The sequence below is a fragment of the Neopsephotus bourkii genome, unplaced genomic scaffold (genome assembly GCF_033783945.1).
Source record: "Neopsephotus bourkii isolate Nb327-2 ecotype Australia unplaced genomic scaffold, CSIRO-AGI_Nbou_v1 NB_882, whole genome shotgun sequence".
Classification (NCBI taxonomy): domain Eukaryota; kingdom Metazoa; phylum Chordata; class Aves; order Psittaciformes; family Psittacidae; genus Neopsephotus; species Neopsephotus bourkii.
Genome location: NW_026901376.1, coordinates 1,488,017 through 1,509,673, shown reverse-complemented (window position 1 = coordinate 1,509,673; position 21,657 = coordinate 1,488,017). Strand labels below are relative to the sequence as shown.

Here is a 21,657-nt window from a genome sequence, read left to right as displayed (position 1 = left end):
GCGCATGGGTCAGGACATCGATGATTTACAGTGCAGGATCCTCATCGCCTGGGGGAGCTGGGGAAGATGCTGAATGAAGAGAGAGCATCAGCCTTGCTGGGTTAATAACACATTTCTGACCAGGGTAAATTTGGGAGGCAGCATCCTAAGCATCCCATGCTAGCTTCTGCTAAACGCTCACGTACAGCCGGGTAGCAGATATACGGCCTGTGCAAGATACGGCTGCTTTTCCTCTGCCTGGTTTTGGCGTAACAAAGCCCAACGGGTGTGTATAAACAAAGTGAGCATCGCTCTCCCTGGACCTCATGCATCATTTATAGCCAGCTTTTCCATGGCACAAGAAACATTTACATATGCCAGCATTCATTCCGAACGCCGCTTCAAAGCCATCTCTGTCTAATGAACCCCGTGCGCTGCGCACAGCAAATTCCACCCGAAAAATAATTAGCAACACATGCCACCAAAGCATTACAAGGGGAATGCAGCTCACCACCTGCTGAAGCAAAATGAATGCCTGATTTATTTATTTCTTCCTACTTTTTAGCAACATTCAGGCGCTGACTCAAAGCTGTGCTCTGTTCTCAGCTTTGTAGGGCCCTGGGAAGTGTCACTTTCCTGCTCTGCTTTCCAGGGTAGGGGTGTGATTGCTCTTGGGGGGGTTTATCTGCTTTTCTTAGGTGACCGGATAGAGCTGTGTAAGGCCCTGTTGATTTCTCAATGCCAGTGGTTCCAGCTGGGATTTAGGGTGCAGGCAGCCCTATGTCCCTTCCCTTGAAGTTGCAGGAATCCCAGTCTTTTGGGATGCTATAACCTCCAGAGCAGAGCCTCAGGCTGATAGCTGGGAGGAAGACAGGACACACCAAGTCTCACCCTGGTCTGACATTCCCAGAGAGCTTTTAACCCCTGACTACCACCAGTCTTACCGATCCTTGAAGGTGGGATCAGGAGATGAAGGTTCTGGTGCCTCTACCAGCCATGGGTGCTCCTTCCCCATACTGGCCACAGGCAGCCCTGCTGTGATCGGCTCAGGAATCAAGCTGGCTTTGCCAGGGCAATGGTGGGATCATGGATTCCTCCAAGTCCTGTCCTCCTGGAGTGGAAAGATGCTCCACAGGGTGCTGCTCCCAGCCCTGTGCTGCATTGCCCATGTGCCTCTCCAGTATCAAGCCGTGGTATTCAAACTGTCAGTCTCTGCCTTGCTAGGATGCAAGGGGTTAAACAGTTCTTCCTATGCAAATTAGGCTTAATTAATCCTTTTCATCAGTTGCAAATATACCTTCTGAACCCTATTAAAAACATGAATATGCAAATTCAGACCTTTTTTAATACTCATTTTCAAGGACTTGGAGTCAGGCTTGATTATTCGGTTCCCGTTAACAGCCTGTAAAACCTGGTGCAAAATTTAATTTCCATTTTAAGTTACCTAAAAAAAAATAGGAATCTGTTGGTAATTAAGCTAATTACAGTGTTACACTAAAGAGGAGACAAACAAGGAGGACAAGATCATTCATTACAGTTAACACCAGTTAAAGGACCTGGGGATTGTATGAGGCCAGAGGTAACCGTGAAGCCAGGAAGCAGCAGTGATGGAAATGGGGTGTGCGTGGGGATGCTGCAGCTTTTGAGGGGCTTGTTGCCTTCCTCACCTTGGGAACACCTCTGCTTCAGCCCTAGGAGAGAAGTGAGGAAGAGGTGCCACCAGGTTGGATGGGTGCTGTGGGTTCTCTGCACAGGGCAGGAATGTGCTTGGGGTTGGGGTGTCAGGGGAACCTGTAGAAGCACCCTATCTGCCAGTGGGACTGGGGCTGAGCATCTCACACAGGTGGGATTTCCATCCTCCCCGAGCACTGTATTAAAAGTGTGGGGTGCAGAGGGGCTGAGCTGGAAGCACATGGGAAGAGACAGGACCCGCAAGCATGGGCAGCATGTCCCATAGGAGCTGTGACCCCATCCTCACCAGCAAAGAGCAGGGACCTCCCAGGAGCTGACAATTGCCTTTGCAGAAGCAAAACCATGCGGAAGAGCCATGACAAGACTCTGTACACTGCTCCACATTCATTTGGCAGGGGCAGGATGTGAGCCCCTAAAGCTCATATGATCTGAGCATCGTTTGGAGGTGCCAACCAAACTAAGAGCCTGCACCACCCAAACCTCCCTCAGGGTCCCCCACTGGAGCTGGGCAGTCAGTGCTGGTGGCTCCCACCTTGCCCATCAAGCTTCCTGTGCCTCCCAGCTCTGCCTGTGTGTAATTAAATAAGAAGTGCTGCTACAGACTGTTAATTACAGTTTACCACTGCAGTGATCCCTTAAAATCAGTCCTTAGCATGCTTAGGAACTATTCTGCACTTAGTGTTTTCTAAAGAGTTAGCAAAGCTAACGCCTGACCTGTCAGAGCTATCATCCTCACCTCAGGGCTGGCAGCTCAGGATCAGCAGCACACTGTGGTGGGCTTGTGCCATCTCCATACAGGGCGAAGAGTCCCATGATCTGGGTGGAAGCACAGAGGTGATGCTCTGCCCACATGAGGCCAGTGCTTGGTGTCCAGGATACTGGTGTAGGAGGCAGGAGACTCCAGCATTGAAATGAAGTGCTAGTGTTACCTACAGGCTTACCCAAAGGCATCCATCAGCAGCAGAATGAATCCACCCAAGAGACTGGTGCTATGTGGGGGGCTTTTTGTGCTCCTCCTTATCTCAGTGCTTCAGATTGGTTCCCTGTGGGTATGGTTCATTCCCCACCATCGCCTCCTGGATGGGGTTGCTCCTTCCCCTCCCAGGACTCAGAGCAGAGGAGCTGTCACTTCAGAACGTGCCACTCAGGGGCAGCCCTGCCTTGGAACAGCAGGATCCGAGCGGGAGCTGATCATGTACATCCCCCAGGGATGGAGCCTGGCTCCCAAAACAAGCTGTGGAAACACACATACAGCAGAGGAGCTGGGAAAGCCACAGTGGGGAGAAGGGGTGAAAGAGGGACAGCGCAATTTGCCATCACCCCATTATGGGTAAGGCTGGTCTCCCTCATGCATTCCAATGGGGACTGGAAAGCACTTCCAAACCAAAGGATCTAAGTGAGGTTCATGCTTTTCATTTCTCTTTAGGGAGACTGCTTCCTGGTAGTGGCGATGGGGACAGCCTGGCAGATGAACCATCACCAGCAAAGCAAAGTGCCTGCAATTGTAGAGCACAAAACATTGCCCAGTAGATGCTCATCAACAGAGGAAAAGTTCATCTGCCAAACTTCAGAGCCATTCACCTGCCTGGGAGACATATTCCATCATGGATGTGGTTCTGGGCAACCTGATCTAGTTGAAGATGTCCCTGCTCATTGCAGGGGGTTGGACTAGGTGACCTTTGAAGGCCCTTTCCAACCCAGACTATTCTATGATGCTATGATACCACAAGTTTCCAATCACCAGATAAAAGGAGGGTGATGCTGGAGGTGACCAGGGAAATGCTCTTATCCTCTAGCCAAGCCCTGTGCCTTGCACATCCTCCTGCCCTTCGACCTGTCTGGTGCTTCTGTATCATATCTGGGGGGAGTCAAGGATGCAGAATTACCTTCTCAGTCCCTCCAGGCAATCAGCTTGCTCCCCGAAGCATGAGATATGATTGCCCTTATTATTTTAGCTTGCATAGCAGTGAGTCTTCTTAATGGTCATAAAATTATCTAGTCCTTATTTAAATCCAACAACCGTCTGTGTTTCAGTGACCTCCTGATGGTCTCTGGCTTTGCTCCAGGTTGAAGAGGCATCAGAGGGACCCAGGAGGAAGAAGAGGCAGCAGGAGGATAAAAGAAAAACAACAAACCCCACGGCAAGCAAGAGCCAACAAAGAGAATTCAAAGTAAATGAGGCAATATTAAAGAGAGCTCAATCAGTCAGCTGGAGAGTTCAAAACAACACAACCTGTCACAAAGAGAAGGCAGCAGCATCAGGTAAAATTAGCAACACTAATAAACTCATCAGCACCGGAGCCTGGACCAGGAAACAGCACAGGGGAGACGAAGGGGCTGGGAGATGCTTAATCCTACTTTGGGGAAGCAGGAGAGAGAAGTGACACAACCTGATGGAATGTGCATTGGTGGAGGAACGTGGTTTGGATGGAGACCAAAAACATAATCTGCCTTTTGCCTTTGGGCTCCCTAACTTACACAGCAGCAGTGTCTTTAAGGTGTGCTTTCCTTCTGTTTTGTCCCTTGTATTTGCTTTGAGGGAAAGCACACACACAAGGAGACTCAGCCACCATGGGTGGAAGGAGCAGGAGCTGCCGCTGGGATGTCTGCCCAGTCCCTCTTCAACGGCTTTGGCCAGTGATTTCTGTGTGGAATGTTTCCGAAGCAAACATCTCCTGTTTCCTCTGGATCCAGACCGTCCCTGTCCTTTCCATAACATCTACAAGCCCCCTGAGTACGAAGATTTTTACAGTAATAACCCCCAAGGAGAAACAAGAAGTGGAAAACCCCCACACAGCAGAGAACTGTTTCGCTATTCCAGCCTCCAACACAGATCCCCATCAATTCTGCAGCAAACCTGAGTCATGAAATTAAAAGTAGCATCAGCATATTTCCTATTAGCTAGGGCTCCTTTCTGAGAACAGATCATACATTCCTCCCCTATTTTTCTAGACACTTGTGTCAATGCGATATCATCAGATGCCGTTCAGCCGCTCCTCTTAGCCTGAAAAAAGCTTTCCTGTTGGGAAGGATGGGGTTTGAATATTTCACAACGACTTCCTGAAGAAGCCTTGCTGATTTCCCCATTTATTTATTTATTTAATATCCCTCCCCTGATCGGAGTGGGCGCGTTTTGTAGCTTTTAAATATCATGCAACTTTTAGCATCGCTGCTGTTAAATCCCAATCTGCTGTCACAGCGCGAATGTGATTTACACCAGCGAGGAGAGCCTGTTCTGTCCTCCCCAGCTACTACACTTGCCTCGTCAAGGAGACACCATCATTAGCTACGGTCACCTGGCATCTGACACTGTCATCATCTTCCCACTGTCTTCCAACAGCAAAAAGCTGTAATAGAACCAAGCCTGCCTTGGCTGCGGCATCTCCCACACGGAGCAGCACAGGATGCTGGGGTCCAGCATTACCTTGGTGATGTCCTAGGAAGGCTTTTGCCTCTCTCCCCCAGACACTTACTTTGACACAACCACCCATCAGTCTAACTCACACTATTCCCAGCTGCCTCTCAGCCCACTGCTGAGGTTGGGAAATGGAACGGGTGGGTGCTGCTCCGTGTTTCCTTGGTGGATTGAAGCAAGCAGAGGGGAGCGATGGAGAAGCAAAGGCAATGCCAGTGCTGCAGCTGTGGGGTGCTGTGTCCGACTTCCACCAATTGTAACACCTGGTGGGATGCTGCCACCCATCTGGGCTCCCTCCATTGGGGGTCAAACAACCTTCAGTGCTGGCTGGTGTTGGGAGGCCATGACTGGGAAGTGATATTCCCATTTTAAAGAGCCCACAGTGCAGAATGGCCCCAGGACAGGCAGAAAATCCAAAACCCAGGAGTGGGACCGCTCCTGCTCCATCACCCTCCATCTCCAATCCTCTTTGCACCCCCATGAGCCAGTTCAGCTCTTCTCCCAGTCCAGCAGCAGTGGGAAGAGGTATGTGGGGATGCTCATCCCTCTCCATTGTGGCTCCTGCCTACCTGTAGCCATAGGCTATTCAGACAGTGGCTGCATCAGCCACCCCCAGTAACCAACTGCATCTGTGGGGAAAAGGCACTTGGCAAGGAGCTGCAGCCGGATCTTTCCAGAGCCCGAGATGGGGAGAGCCTGGGCCCAAGCTGCCACACAGTGGGAGAAGATGGCTTTTCTTTCTTTAGTTCAGAAGCCATGGCTTCCCTTTCTGTCCAGCATCCTGGTTCTTCCTCTCCATCTGGCCCCATCTCTGCTCCTGCCCTTTGCTCCCTGGGTACCTGCCTCCATCACAGCTTCATGCTCTTCTCTCTTCTTCCCTTCCTCCTGTAGTGTTGCATAACAAAGATCTGTAACCAACATCTCTGAATCCCAAACTCCTCATGGCTCATCCATAAAGGGCTTCCCTAGCTCCTTCTCAGGATTGCACACTTCCAGGACAGCTCTGAGGCTCGTGCAAGCAACGTGCAAAGATGCCAAGAGCCAGGAGACATGAAGCAGGAGCAAAAGGCTCCAGGATTAGAGATGTGACCTTAGGAGAGGCATGAACTTTGCAACACCTGCCTTAGCCAAGAGCTCTGCTGCTTTCAAGGATCATATGGCAGTACTTGACAGCTCTCTGCATTTATACATGCACGCAAAAGAAAAGGGTTGATCAGTAGAGGGGAGCAGGGGCTCACAAGCAGTTTGAGTGAAGGGAAGCTTCAGGCAACACTGCAAAGAAGACAGTGCTCTGAGAGACATACACACAGTCCTTCAGCTGTGCATTAGTAAATCATATTTTACAGCTTATAGCCCATAAACCCAGCGAGCATGCACGCAGACCCAGCGAGCATATGCACACTTGTTAACACTCCCTCCTCTCCCTCCAACCAACTGCAAATTTATTACCAATCTCCCAAGATTTTCTAAAAGGGTTTTCCACAAATGAGGCTGGAGCTCTGCAAGGGATGAGCCAAAACCACCGGGATTTGTGCCACCACCATGGGGTGGTTCAAATGTGCCACTGGTGGCAACCAGGGTCTCTGCACTGCCCCAGGAAGCTTCACCCACGGAGAGGGCAGTGAAGGCGGTGGAAGGATCCTGTGATGGGCTGTTGAGCCCCACGTAGCTCAGCATAGAAGGAGCAATCACTGTGAAATTCAGCGTTGTGTTGCTCCTCACAGCTCTGTCACGGCTGAGACAAGCAGTGTAATGACAGCAGCAGACACGGGAGCTGCCGCGGTGGCAGGATATAGCCATATGTTTGGGGCTTCATCCTGAATTCAGTGCTGGAGCTAGAAACTGGGGAGCCTCAGCTCCTCTCCTCTGTGCCCAGCCACAGGTCTGTGTCCCATGGGCGGCTTTGCAATGGTCACACATCCACATGGATGCTGCGAGGCCTCCATTGGTGAGCCTTAGAGCAACCAGGTTCCCAGAAGTCCCACTTTCACGTAGTGGCTAAGCCTGCTTGATGTGAAACAGCTCAACAGCATGAGCAGGGCCAAAGCAGGACAGTTACCCCAGCATCAACCAAGCTGAGAGCAGGACCAGGCACTGCTCCACATCAGCACCAAGCACCCATCCTCACAACACACCTCTCCCAGCCATGCTGCCTATTAAACTCAGTTAATCAGATCAGTCTTCCTGGGAGAACAGGGTGCAGAGCAGTAATTCATCTGCCTCTCCTCCCCACCAAAGGCATCTCAGAAGAGTACTGTGTTTTCTACCCCAACTTATTATCCCTTCACTCTTGGGAGGCAATTTTCCAACAGGCAGAATGTGTTTTCCCTCGTCACTCTGCAGCATCGCTTCTCGCCTCACCCGTGTTTTGCTAAGATAGAGGGTTTATTGTAAACTTATTAATTACTTCATTTCTCCTGCAAGGAGCCAAGAGAAGAATTTCCAGAGGCAGCCAGGATCCGCTATTGTGCTGGCGGAGGAGCTGAATGCGCCTGACGTCAGGATTCATTTTCCCCATGACTGAGGAAGGCGACTCTCAGTGCCATGTTGTGCATATGAATCAGGCAGCGTTCCCCTGGCACAGCAGGCCAGGCAATTCATCTTCCACCAGGACTTCAGGCAGAAGAGAAAACTCCCAACTTTTCTATTGCACTTCCCTGCAAACCCTTTGGAGAGGAGGGCTGAGGAGATGGGGGCTGCAGCCCCCCCAGAGCACGTGCTTGTCCCTCCATCTCTCACCAGTTGGGTCTATAGCAGCTATTCTCCATGCCCGTAGACACATGGATAGGTCCCAGGGTGATGCCACCATGCATGGCCAACCCTACAGCCACTGGGAGCATCTAAGTTAACTTTCTAGGCTGCTACCTTCTCTCTAAGCTTAGGAAGCAGGCTCTGCTGATATCAAGGGGAAATCAATATACAGACAAATTCATAACAAACTATTCTGGTTTACAGCATGAATGAGACTTGTCTGGAAAAACTGAGGTAACGATGTCCTCCTTCTCAAAGCAGTACCAGCATCAGCCCATAGATGGGTGATTCATTGTCATGATTTACATGTGGGAGAGTAGAGTGTGTATCCCAAATAAAGGAGTCATACACCTAGTTGAGGAAGTGACACTTTATTCTTCCAACAGAAGAACTATATCCACTCTAACACAGAACGTCATACTTGAGGGGGTGCCCTCTGAGGAGGGAGACCGCTGTCAAGGTGAGCAGGTACCCACAGCCTGGCAAGCTAAACCCAGCAGCAGTGACCACAACCCAAATTGCTCCCTCCCACCTCCTGCAAGCCCTGAGATAATTGAGAACCCAAGAGTGTTTGTGTGGAACAAAAAGCACACCAGTGACATGTGAGCACATCACACAACACTGCGGTGTCAGCACAGCTGCAGGGCCTTCAAATGGCCATTTATGCTTGTGCTGAGTGATGGGAGACTCGGGTAATGGGATATCTTGGAAAGTAATTTCAGCCCTGTTGAGAGATGAGCTGCTTGCAAGAGCTGGAGGCATCCACAAAGAACCTGTTACTCATGACTGATCCTTCTGCAGGTCCCTGGCTTCAAGGACCAAGCCCTTGGCTCCCATGAGGAGAAGACAACCATGAGGGCAGGAAGCACCATCCTCTTGCAAGGTTCATCTCTCTGCCAGGGCTCAGATCTGGGGGATCCTTTTGTGAAAAGCTGCAAACGGTGATGCTATGGCTCCTCAAACCACCATTTCCCACCATATTCCCAGAGAGATGCCAAGGCAGGCTAGGCAGTGATGAACACATTTCCCAGTTCAAAAGCAGGGACTGGGTCTTGGCACAGTAGAGCCCTGGGATGGAGCTAGACTTGCCCTCCCACAGGAGGGAAATGATGCTTTTCATAGGAATCAGAGTGGGATTTCAGGATGAAAGGGGGAGAAGGAGATCCCCACAAACCAGAGACAACCCAATACCACAAATAAAGGATGGTGGGGGAGAATTCTTCTTTGCTACCTCAAGAGACCTGCCCAGGAGTGGTCTCCACGTGGCTGGTGCTGGCAGTGGGATGCTAAGCAATGGTCTGGCGGCTGAAGAGGTCGAGGGTGAGTGCACTGAGGAATGCTGGGATGCTGTCCTGGCGAAGCAGGTGGAGCTCGATGAGCTCCCGGATGGTTCGGGAGAACTCGTTTTCCAGAAGCTGCATCTTTCGACCGGAGGAGCTGGAGGCCTGAGGGCAAAGAAGAACAAACCCATTAATACAGCAGGGTTTTAACTCACCTCCGAAGACACAGGGCAGTGCTGGCGGCATCACCCTGAAGCCTCCTTTGCATGGATCCACCTGTAATCAAGGACATGTTATTTGCTGCAGCATGGGTGTTCAGCACACAGGTAACTGGGCTGTTATTGAGTCGGGCATAGAACCATAGAATAGTTAGGGTTGGAAAGGACCTTGAGATCATCCAGTTCCAACCCCCTGCCATGGGCAGGGACACCTCACACTAAACCATGGCACCCAAGGCTCTGTCCAACCTGGCCTTGAACACTGCCAGGGATGGAGCATTCACAACTTCTTTGGGCAACCCGTTCCAGTGCCTCACCACCCTCACAGTAAAGGACATCTTCCTTTTATCAACCTGAACTTCCCCTGTTTATGTTTAAACCCATCACCCCTTGTCCTATCCATGGAGGATCCTGTGCGAGCCTCCCCCAGTGACAAATGGGGCAGTGGAGAGACAAGAGGTTTGACCATCCTTGAAAGAGGTTGCACAGGGGCCAGGTTGTGCTGCCAGCACGGAACTGGGGTGCTCACATCAGGGTCACCATCCCCATCACCACTCAGATCTCTGGAGGTAGGAGCTATGTGCAACGGCTTTCTCTCCATGAAAACACTTATCCCTGAAGTCATTCTGCTTCTGTAGGAGGAAGCAGACCTGCTCCTAATTAGCACAACTCCTTCCCAACAAGCTGCTGATCCACCCCGCGTCCCTCAAGTGTTTCTGGATGTTTAAATCAGCCCAGCAGCACATAGCCAAGAGCTCCAGAGGAATTATTCCAGAGATGCTCTCAGGAAAATAAGGGAGCTCAACATGTGGGAAGAAGATTACAAATCTCCTGTAACATATAAAACAAGTGGAAAAAAAAGCTACATGCAAGAGAAATAAGGAATGCTTGAAGCCTCTCCTGCCCCTGGAGGAATAAAGCAGCTTGTTTATTAATAAACAGCAAACACATCACAGCGCAAATGCTAATTTTTCCCCTTGCCATTTTCCTCTTCAAAATGCTCCCATTCCTAATGGCTCTGCAGCTCTGCTTCCCCTTGGAGCAGCACCAGGCAAAGCCAGCATCATCCCAGCATGTGCAGGAGCGGGGCAGACCCCTACCCCAAGAGACAGAGCAGAGGATTGCCATGTGAAGGGAAAAACATGGCTTTACTTGTCAGGAGAGAAGGGAAGTGATAACCACCGAGAGCCCTGGGGAGCCTGCTTGTTTCTGATTTCATGTTCTCCGGAGCCTGGACACATTTGATTATGAACTTTTCATGTATGTGTCACTTTGGATTGCAAAGAGCACAAGGTACCAAGGATGCCCCTGTCACCCCTGAGCCAGGCAGGGAATCTAAACAAGGTTTCTGTGTGGAAAAGTAAATTAGCTTTTGTTTAAATCTCCTCCACTTTGGCTTGGTTGTTTTTCAGTGACTCCAAAGGATGCTCAGTGCCTTAATCCACTGCTTTCTGGAGCTACCTGACTTGTTTTCTGCACATCTGATGTACCACTGGGTCAGATTAAAGAGTCTATGCAGAAAGAGGGGAGAGAAGGCAGACGAAGAAGCCAGTTGGAAGCACAGGGAGGGACATATATCCACGATCCAAGCAGATGGAAGACGGGCTGGGTGCTGTGAAAGCCACACGGGTTTTGTTCTGCAAATCCCCCCTGGATTTGGCTGATGGGAAGCGCTGGTTTAGAGGAAAGTCCGAGTATTATTAATGCATCACTTGTGTCTCTGAAGTCAGTGCAGAACTGGATTCATCTAAAATGGGAATTCAAGCTCTGTATGAAATAGACACTGCCTTCTCCACAGACTTAAACCACTCTTTGGGCACAGAATCCATTTTCTAAGAATTTACAAGTAAATCCATTAATTGGTTTACCAGTTTAATTAATTGAAGCCAGTTCCTTAAGAAATTTAGCATCCAGTGCCAGAACACTTCCTTGTGTTTTATGATCTTGGAATCGGAGGAACAGTAACGTTTTCAATCCCCTCTCTGCTTTGAGCATCGCAGGTGAAGGCTACATTTGAATAATTCTTTTTTATGAGATTAATGGTATTTTCTCTCTACTACTCTTCATAACCAAAGTTTCCTCCTGCAGCAGAGGCAGGAGAATAACGCTCAGAGGAAGTTATGCAGACGAATACGTGCTTTGGAAATGTTATTTCCTATTGAGTTTAATGGGACTGTGGTTTCTCTTGGTTGTTGCGTGGTCAAAGGAAGCACTGTCCTTCCTGCTGTGGCCTCCACCTCCTCAGGAACTCCAAAAGAAGTTTCCAAACCCCACACATCTCACCCAGGCTTCTTATGCTCTCTTCTGTAACAGGAACAAGGCGAGAGGGCAGGCACTGGAAAAAAGGCAATTCTTCCTCTGCTGGGAGATGTTTACATGCTAACGTTGAGGATGGATGCGCTTGCAGTTCAGTTTATTCAATCTCATGCTGCTTTCCAAAAAAGTTAGGTTTTTTTTTCCCTGAGAGTGTTTTAAAACTGCTATCATTGTTACCTTTCTTCTTCTTTGTTTTTATTGCTTTTTTTCCTTCACCCATCTGTTCATAATGCAGTAGAGATGGGGATATATAGATAGCTTTGTTGATTTGGGTTCAACAGCAGAAGAACCTTTGCAGCATGTGCTTTACAAATAAAGTGATTATAGGAAATAATAGCAATATGTTCCCGTTAATTCACAAGGTTTCTTTTCAAATGTCAGTCTGTTCCCTGCCTGGTGCACCCAGTGAGTGCAGGAAGCACCGCTGTGGGTGGTGTGGGAGCAAGAAGGGGATGATGACAAGGACGCTGGAGGGGATGCTCTGCTGAATGAATGCTACAGGGTCTGGTTGTTCTACCCTGGTTTGGATCGGCGCAGAGCAGACTCACAACTCCAGCTCTAAAAGGTGGATTTATGAGAAAGACAAAGTTCAAATCTATGAGGATGCCTGAGCCCTCCTCTGCACAGTTCCCAGCCAGGAAACCCTCCACTCGTTTTTAATCAATCTTTAAAATTAAAACCTCTCAACCCTCAAAGAAAAACTCCTGGACACAATCCCTGCTAACAAGAAGCTGCAAGTGACAGCACATACCAACTATTCACAAGACATATGCTATGTAATGCAATCACCATTTACTCCAGTGACGCATCCCCAGGAATTCTAAGTTAAGATGGAGCCAAAAGCCAACAAAGCTCATCTATTGAGAAAATATGAAGCTGAGGAAGCTGGGTAAGTGTCACTGATCCACAGGGACGGTCCATGAGTGGGAACAGGGCAAGAGAGATTAGAGCCCTAACTGCTCTGCACCCAACACCACTGACGCTGCTTACTCAGAGCTACTCACTACACTGTGCTCCTTTTAGAGAGAAGCGTGAAAGAAAAACTGTCAAGATTTAGAGTCAAACATGGGATCAAAAGACAAGCTGAGCCTGTGAGTACCCTTATCCACCCCATAGTCAATGCACAGAGGAGTCAATGCAAGAGGACACTTTGCGGACTATGATCATGCTTCAATCCCCCCTTCCCTGCTGTGCTCAATAAGCCAGCCAGTGCAGCACTTCACCAGAGACACAACTATTCCCCCTGCACTCTCAGTTTTCCTGAGCCCAGAGCAGCTCAGCATGCTGAAGCTAAGTACCACGAGAATACCATTTCTCAGGTGCTCTTTACATAGACCTATATTGGTTTCTTCTAATTTATGGGAAAAAAAATCAGCCTGGCTCACTAAATTACACAGATTCAGGTCTATGTTATGTTTTATTCAGATCTCAAATACTTGCAGAAGGAAGGATTTCAGCTTTCACTAAGCCCTGTTGCCAGTTCAGGCTGATTTAAGGCCTATGGGGACCTTTCCTAGAAGAGCAATGGAAATCAATCCTTGCCCTGTGTCACTACATGCTCCATTCTGCTGGCGGGGGGATGCGATTCCTGTCATAGGTTTGAAGGGTGACCCCTTGATTTTCTCCTCCCAGGTTGTGCCCCCCCCATAGAGCAATGAGATCAGTGGCCAGATTTTACTATATTGTGAAACACAAGGAGACAGATCTATTTACCACATGGTGATATAAACTTGCCATAGCTGCTACTGGATCAGCAGCCATTAGTGCAATTGTTTTCCAGGAGAATCTAGATCAGCTGCTGCTCGCCAGAAGGAAACATCATAAATCTTCTTCTTAGCCCTGGAAATTGGTAAATTATTCAAGGTTTATAGTTTAGATAGACATATAAAAGTCTCTCAAATAACCACCAGTGTGCTACAAAAGTGAGCTCTCCTCTCCAACAGGGACCATCTCAGTGAGGAGCAGACATGCAGAGGAGCAATAGGCATTCCCAAAGGACCCTCCTGGGGAAAGGACCTGCAGCTGGCTGGACCAGGCTGGTAATGCCACAACATATGCACCACAAAGGAGGTTCTCCCAACTGTTGTTGCTTCATCTTAACACACGCAGGGCTTTGACTGCACTGATTCTGCTAAGATGGCTCCTTCCCCCCTTGCTAGTGTTGCATGGAAACCCTCCCTGAAAGCCAAATCCCAGCATTTACTGTTCCACCAGCTGAGAGGTGTGACAATGCCTCCTTTGGTCCTTTACAACATGGGGTTCAGAACTCTGAACTAGGCACACCAATACTTTAGTTTTCTGTATGCCCTTTTCCTCTCGGACATAAGAACAATGGATGTCCCAAGTGTGGCTCCAAAAGTGCCGTCAGCTATGAAGTGGCATGCAGTGCGACTTAAATCACACAAAGGATGCTTCTTGAAAAATACTGGTTGAGCATAAGACTCAACACCCTGTACACCTTAGGACTCCAGAATAAGACTGAAAAGAGGGTGGCTGCAAGCCCCAAGGAGAAGGCTGACATGGATGCGGCATCATGAGAAAACATGGGGTAGAAATGAAGAAAAAGTGAGAAGACGTCTTCAGCATTCAACACAACTTGAGATTTCAGCCTAAAGTGGGGATATTCTACCTCTGATTTCCAAACTGAGAAAACACAACTGCCTTTGGGGGTACAACCCATGCAGGACATGTGCTCCTGTGTCTTCAAACAGACACTTCCAATTGCTGGAGGTAGATTTCCTTGCACGGGTTTTGGCGAGCTGACAACAGTGATGGTGGAACTCAGTGCCAGGCACAGCAGGCAAAAGAGTTGTGTCTCCGCTTGGGAACTCCAGTTCAAACACCTCCTCAGCGAGAGGAAGGATGAAGTCTAGGACTCTGGCAGGGCTGCCAGAGTGGCTTTCCTCCCCTTGGCACAGTTTGCTTTGCAGATGCTCTTCAGCCCTACTCTACGGGGTAAATGGTACTTTTCAAGGCTAAGATGTATTAGGGGTCAAAATGAGCAAGTAAATCATTGCCCAGTGACATTTACTCAGCGAATGTATCATAGAGGCACCATCTCATCTGGAATGCTCCTTCCATAAATCACTGTCTGTGCTGCATATCCCTGTGCACAGCTACTCTTGAATACACACCACAAACAGCCCCATGCATACCGAGGGAAGGGGCACCATGGTTCACATCCAAGGCTTCACACAGACCTTCTCCCTGCTGTGTTCAGGTGCACAGGCTCCTCTGGCATCATGAGCCATGTTGTGGCCACGTTCTCCTCTCTCTGCCCCAGTTCTTACTCTCATTTCCCTTGTCCTGTTGTCCTCACCCCACCTTGAAGCCTGCTGTGCCACCTGCTCCAATGTGGGATATGCACATCTCCCCACCACATCCATTCCTTTGGCAATTTGCCGTCATCATTTGAATCCCTCAGACCTCCTCTTCATGTGAGACAGTCACTCCCTCTTCCCAACACCTTCCTGCATCAGCAGAAGTCCTCAGAATTGGCTGTGCCATTGCACTATCACCGTGTGTGCCACAGAGCCTCTGCCACCAAGCACCTTGGGCGCACTGGTGGCCCTGATGGGTGGCCTTGCTGCCCTCTTGATGCTTCCTTGGTACCCATTAAAACACATAAACCCTGTCAGAGCCCAACAAACCTATTTGAAAGCATCTTTCAAGAAGCTGCTGGCTCTGACCTTTAAATGAGAAAATCCTTTTGTTTCTGCCTCTTGCTTTGGATGCTGAGATTTTCTAAATGTCAAAGGCCGCCTTGTCCATGTGCAGATGCTCAGGGGGGAAGCACTGGTGCCAAGAGGGCTGGCACCCTCTCCCTGGGTCTGCAAAGCTCATACATCACCATTACAGGTCACTCTGGACAGGCTCATACACACATGGGGCACACCAGCAAGCAGAGAGCCAGAAATCTGGAATGTCCAGAAAATACCCAAGGAAAACACGTGCGTGTGTGTGTGTGTTTGCCCATGTGGAAACCACCTGCTGAAGTTCTAACAACCCGGACACGAGGTTTTGAGATTTAATTGCTTTAAATTGGCTCTCTTGGGCGATGATATCATTATCAGAATCCCCCGATTGAGTTACGCCTCACCAATCAATCTCTCCTAAGCATCATGCACTGCTCAAATACCAGGTCCCCAGGTGGCCACTAAATCACTTTAATTAGAGGCTGTTCATTTAAAATTAGGGAAATATTTAAAAAAGCCAAAAAAACACCCCAAATTGTACCACAAGACGTGCTCATGGCTGGAAATATTGATGAGGTTATTTAGCAAACTGCTTATTGGTTTCCTTCTTTTTCCATGGTAACTGGTAGGTTTCAGCTGGCCTGACAGGACGCCTGCCCAAGGTAGCTCTGTCAGCTCTCCATCAATCAAGTCACCCATCTCTCACCATTCCTTGTCCGCAGTGAAGATTTTCCCCCTTTAATATCCTCTCTGTAACCCAAAAAAGGAAAAGCGCTTCTTTATAATAATTGTTTCTTGCCAAGACCTCTGACCTCTGTGTCACCAGCTTGCTATATAAAGTGGATTTATGAGGCAGAGAGGGATGGAAGCCTGTAAAGGGCCTTTCAGGAAATGTAATGAAAAAGCTGCTTTTAGCTGCTGAGCAAAGAAAAGTAAGCGCCTGGCAATGCCAAGAAGAAAATTGAAAGCTGGGGTGGGGTAAGGAGAGAAACAGTCCTGCGTGTACTGAGATTTATAGCAAACATTTCCTTTCTCTTTCTTATTATTCAACACTGAGATGAACCACAACCCCACAATGCCTTTTGTGCAAGAGGTCAGCTCATACACTTCCATCTTAATCAGAAACACGACCCAGGCACTACGCACATGATGGGGTCCTGGATGCTGCACCCGTTCAGCAGCAAAGAAACACAGAGCAGAGAGTATTGCACAGCAGAGCTTCTCCCTACAGCTACGTGTTTTGATCTCTGTGAGCTCTCCTTCCACCTGATGTAAGAAATGAGACATGTGAAAAGAGCAGAGCTGTGCACTGAAGCACCTGCACCCCGCTCCATGGGGAAAACTGGTTGGTGCTAATCCTGGGGGACGGTGCTCTGCACAGTGGAAGGGAAGTCAGCATCTTCTCTCAAAAGGTTTCTCCTACAGGTTAGTGCCCTTTAGACTGTCAAATGTGATGCCATAAAAATAAGATCAAAGGCTTTAAAATAAGGGAAGCGTATTTTTTGATTCATACTATTACTATTTGATATCTGAATATTCCTACAGAGCTTTTTATCTTGGAAGACAGGTCTTTGAACTGCTGTGATTTCACCTATCACTGAGGAACAACCCCCAGGGTAAAATGTGACAGCTATTATCAGGGTGCATTAATGTTACTCAGCAGTTCAGGACAGACAGAGACAAATATATCTAATTTAAATCATTGGTTTGAAGAACTACTGCTCATGGTGGGTTAATATCCATGCATTTTCCAAAAGTGCTTTAAGAGTTCTAACGGACAGCTCCTGAAACTAAAATTCCCTGTCTCATTTGTAGGATCCACTCAGCCTCTCACCATTCCGCTGTAAACTGAACATCAGTGCTGCTAAAGAGGGAAGATGGTAACACAAATGATTCACTTGTAGCATCTGCTTTTACATCCCCAGATTCTGATGCGGGTCTCCAAACCAGCTACCAAGGAGATTGAGCCTGTGGGGATCTGTTGAGGTGATACGTAGAAATGGTTCAGCTGAATACAGTTCTGGGTGAGAGTAAATCCCAGCAAACTACTCGCATCACAGAAAGGAAAACTGCATGGGATGTCCACTCAAAACTAATACTGGCAGTAGGCTGTAAGTCAGAGCTTGAGATTGTAAATTATACCTTTTAACAGGCCAAATAGTGTTCACCAGCCAAATATGCTTATAAACATCAACCACGAAGTAAATGAGAGCAAGGCACAGGGCTCACAGAATTTTTCCAACCTCATCTTAGAAAAAATCCAAACTCTGGAATTGAGCTTTTAAAGCCTGTATATCTCAATAAAAGGCACAGGATCTTTATAACTCAGACATATGGGAAAGCCACACTGATCCTCCAGTCACAGGTATCTCTGACCTACAATGAGGCCCTTCAGACAGAGCAGCCAAACACATGTTATCCCAACTGCTGTCACAGCCACGTGCTGCAGAGCTGGACTGCTCCAGCACCCAGGCTGCAGCTTTCCAACCATCTGCGAGGTGACCGTCTTGGACTGGTCAAGCTGCAGAGTGAGTAGCTAACAAGCATTAACAACATCTAGCCCATGTGTTCTGTCTAGTAAAATGCCAACCCATCTGTCTGTAACATTAGTGACTCCATAGAAGCCATATGCAGGAGAGACATGAATTAGGGAGAGAAAAATCTCCTGTTACTTTCTCTGAAATGAGTCTGCAGTTGTAGCTTGCAATGCTAGGGAATGGGTATTATTTCAGTTCTCTTTTTCCAGCTTCATGTAGGTCTTCAGCCCTGCCATCCAGAGGCACTTTGTGGTCTGCAACCTAGCACCATTGAACATGACGGCTTGGCACAAAGAGAAAAGTAGGTGCAACTCCAACTAGATCCCAAACCTCTCTCCCAGGAGAGTCAGAAGCAGAGGGACAATTTGAGGGAGATACCAAGGGCATGGCAAATGAACCTAGCACACAAGAATCCCTCATTTAGACAGGGAAACTCATTAACTAGCCAAGTTGTTTATCACATTCTTCTCCATCTCCCTTGCTAGGAGAAGAGCTGGAGGCAACAGAGGAGCAGAGAACCAAGAGCATGGGATTTTCTGGAACATGAGAAGGAATGGGAAGAAATGCAAAGCCATATCGTCTGTGTGGGCTTTTCATTAAGATGGCTGGGTTCCCAAAGCAGAGAGATTCTCCACTTGTGAACTGCAGCTGTGAGCACGAGGTCTGGAAGAGAACAGGAGCAGCTAAGTCTGCAAAACCCTGCATCGATGAGAGATGGCTGGAACCACAGTGAATCTGATGGCAGCTTTCTGCAAGCTGCCGCATTGCCTGGGAGATGGCATCCGCTCCCCAAAGCAAACCACTGCTCCCCAACAGGCAGAACTTGCTGGAGCCTTCCCCACTCACTGAGTCACACCAGGCATGCGCCATTCCTCTGCTTAGCTGCTTCTGCACCATGCTCCTGCCTAGAGACCTCTGCTTTTCCTTCTCCAATCAGAGCAAGTAAGGAGGAAACTCCAAGTCTCACCCCATCTGAAGTGCCTGCCCATCGCACAGTGCAATTAGGTCACAAAGACTTCAGGATTCACCAGCTGCCAGCTGGAAAAGAAGCCCCTCATCTGGGAGCTGGCCATCTAGTTTTGCAAGAGATAGAGGGTGAGTGCAAGGGGCTGGGAATGGTTAAATGAGCAGAGAACACATGCCTGTGAGGCACATCTCCCTGGAGCAACTGCTAGTCTGCGATACAGCAGACACCAGCATGTGATTAATACATTTATCCTCATCTTTTCAGTATCCTTCTGAAAGCCTTGTCATAAGTAGGGTGGTGGACGGAAGGCTAAAGAACTGAACAAGAAAATCCTGTGACCAATGATGGCTCAAGAGACCATAAGTGATAAACTTAATGACAAGCACATAATTAGACCTTAGATATGTGGCTGAAGAATGGGACAGTATATGGAGCATGCCTGTTCCTGGCTCATTGAGTTTGCAAGGCTTGTGGGGGAAGGAGTAACAGATGGACCCGATGGCAGATTACAGCTGAAATTCTCACCATGTTTATTCATTACCCTCTTCTAGCTCTTGTTTGTCATAGTCTGGCACCCCAGGCTAAAATGCAGGTGTAAGCTTTACATCAAGGAAACTGGTGACACATATTAGTCACTTCTGCACACAGCCAGTGCTACCAAAAGCAAAACCACTGCTCATCTATGAGCAAGAATAGGTCAATAATTACCTCTTCCTATGGGACTGTGTGACTGACTTATAGTTACGATGTACCAAATTGGAATTTAAGTGCTGGCTTTGGAAATGACATTAGCTGCTGTGTAACATCAATAAGCACAGTTCACAATCTTAGTGCAGTTGAGGGAGATGCTTTTATTGCTCTTCCTTTTTTGCTGGCTCACATTTTCTTCATTTGAAATTGCTGTCATCAGCACGACTGTCAACAGGTCTGAAGTGAGCAGGAGCTGTCATGACCCAGAAAGTCAAAGAGGGAAAAGTTGACTTTGAACACGTAAAACGTTTTATCTTGTGTCTTCAAGAATAAGTTTTACCTCTTAAAAGCACAAAAGGCCCTGTGGGGAAGGACATTTCCTACAATGCATTTGTATGTACAGTCAAGATTTATACTGGGGGAGAAGATGCCATTAACATGGTCCAGTGGAAGATACCCCTGCTCATTGCAGGGGGTCAGACTACATGACTTTTGAAGGTCCCTTCCAACCCAAACCATTCTATGATTATTTAACAAAATTCGCCATTTCTTTTTCAACTTCAAGACTTTAGAGTGCGTGGAGCTGGTGTTTACCAGTAACTGTATTTGGGGGATTACTCACCCAAACTGGTATTCCATGGCCAGGAAAACCTGAAGACCAAGATAGTAAGGAAAACAATCAAATGGCCTGTGCAGGTTTCCATGAAATGGGCTTTTAATGGTAAACCCAGTGTTAAACAGTCACAGGACTCCTCTCTTTGAGCAGATCTGATCTCACCATAAGAAGGAAGCCCACAGCTGAAAAGGCAGAGGCTGCAGCTAAGGAGTGAATAAATAGGAGGATTTCCATATTCAGTGAAAAAGGAAAAGAAATCCCACCATGTCCCTTGAGGGGACACTCAGACCTCTGGGCTATGAGGCACTTGCTGAGAGCTTCTGCTGTTGCCGCCTGCGCTGTCATCTGGCACTAACCTCCTGAAGGAACATGGCAAGACAGCACTGCTGGTTCTCATGTCTGGATGAACATGCTCCTCTTCCCTTAGGGAAAAGGAGAGGTTTTCTATTTAGTGAACGCACCATGTTCAAGCAACCTCCGAGGAATGTGCCTCAGGCCCCGGCCCTCCCCATCTGACACACATCTGACTGGTTGTCTCTTCCTGCTGGTGCTCTCCCACTGATGTGCTGCCATCCACCAGTCAGCTCCTTTCGCTGGAGGTGCAGAGGGGGGAAAGATTTATGCAGACACCATGTATGCAATTATGAAAACAGAAGACAAGACACCCGGATATCACACAAACTGATGCGTTTTTCCTGGCAGGCTTTTTGCATGATCCAGTAACAGCTGTCATGCTCCAGCCTCTCTCATCTGAGCTCCACTACCACTTCAGCATCCTTCCACATCCTTTCAAAGGGCTTTCTTCCCTTCCCTTATGCAGCTTGCTCCAGATGCCACAGCAAAGCAGGCAAGTTGCGCGGGATGCAAAAGGGAGACAATGTGATTGGTTTTCATAACAGCATTAAAATGTAATGTCCACTTCTTTAGGCAAGATGCTGCTAATTAGAGCAATGACCTCAAGGCAACCAAGCTGCTCAACCAGCAATCTCTCTCATTCTTGAGCTCTTTAAAATTTACCCTTTTCCTGTGCCAAGTCTTTCAGCAATAATCCCTAAAGCCCAATAGAGATCTGCAGACACATGCATATGTCGGCCAGTGTCTTCTGGAGAAAGGTGGTGGTGGCAAGTTAGAATGGAGCCTGGGCTTTGTATGTTCTCCAAACACATGCCCACTCTACACACTAATGTTAAGAAAAGGAAAGGATTGCCTCCAAGTTTCCCTGCCAGATCAGCTCCTGCTGTGAACTCTGCATCCTGGGATGAACCCTGTATCCTCCCCACATCCTTCAGGTTTTCATCACTCCGTGCTTATCTTTGCCATTTGTAAATAGATCCAACCTGTCTAAAATTAACAGCAGAAGAGAACTTCTTTTGGCAGAAAATCAGCTTTTGAAAGATGGAGGAATATCACATTTTCCAAACATTTGAAAATCACAGACGAAAGATGTGTGTTAGTCTCTCCAGTGCATGCTGGTTTTGCTCATTATTCTGAATGTTAATAC

The 21,657-nt window shown here is 48.1% G+C and overlaps 1 protein-coding gene across 7 annotated transcripts in view; it reads right to left on the bottom strand.

Moving 5' to 3' along the window:
* Positions 1-8,192: 8,192 nt before the first annotated feature.
* Positions 8,193-21,657, bottom strand: part of MAD1L1 (mitotic arrest deficient 1 like 1) — a 372,249-nt gene continuing 358,784 nt past the window's right edge. For 6 of the 7 annotated variants that reach the window (XM_061357021.1, XM_061357019.1, XM_061357020.1 and 3 more), the window contains one exon: positions 8,193-9,282. In XM_061357021.1, coding sequence (XP_061213005.1) covers positions 9,124-9,282 — 159 coding nt within the window. In that variant the 3' untranslated portion in view covers positions 8,193-9,123. The remainder of the gene's footprint in view (positions 9,283-21,657) is intronic. The other variant, XR_009726062.1, reaches the window with a different exon arrangement.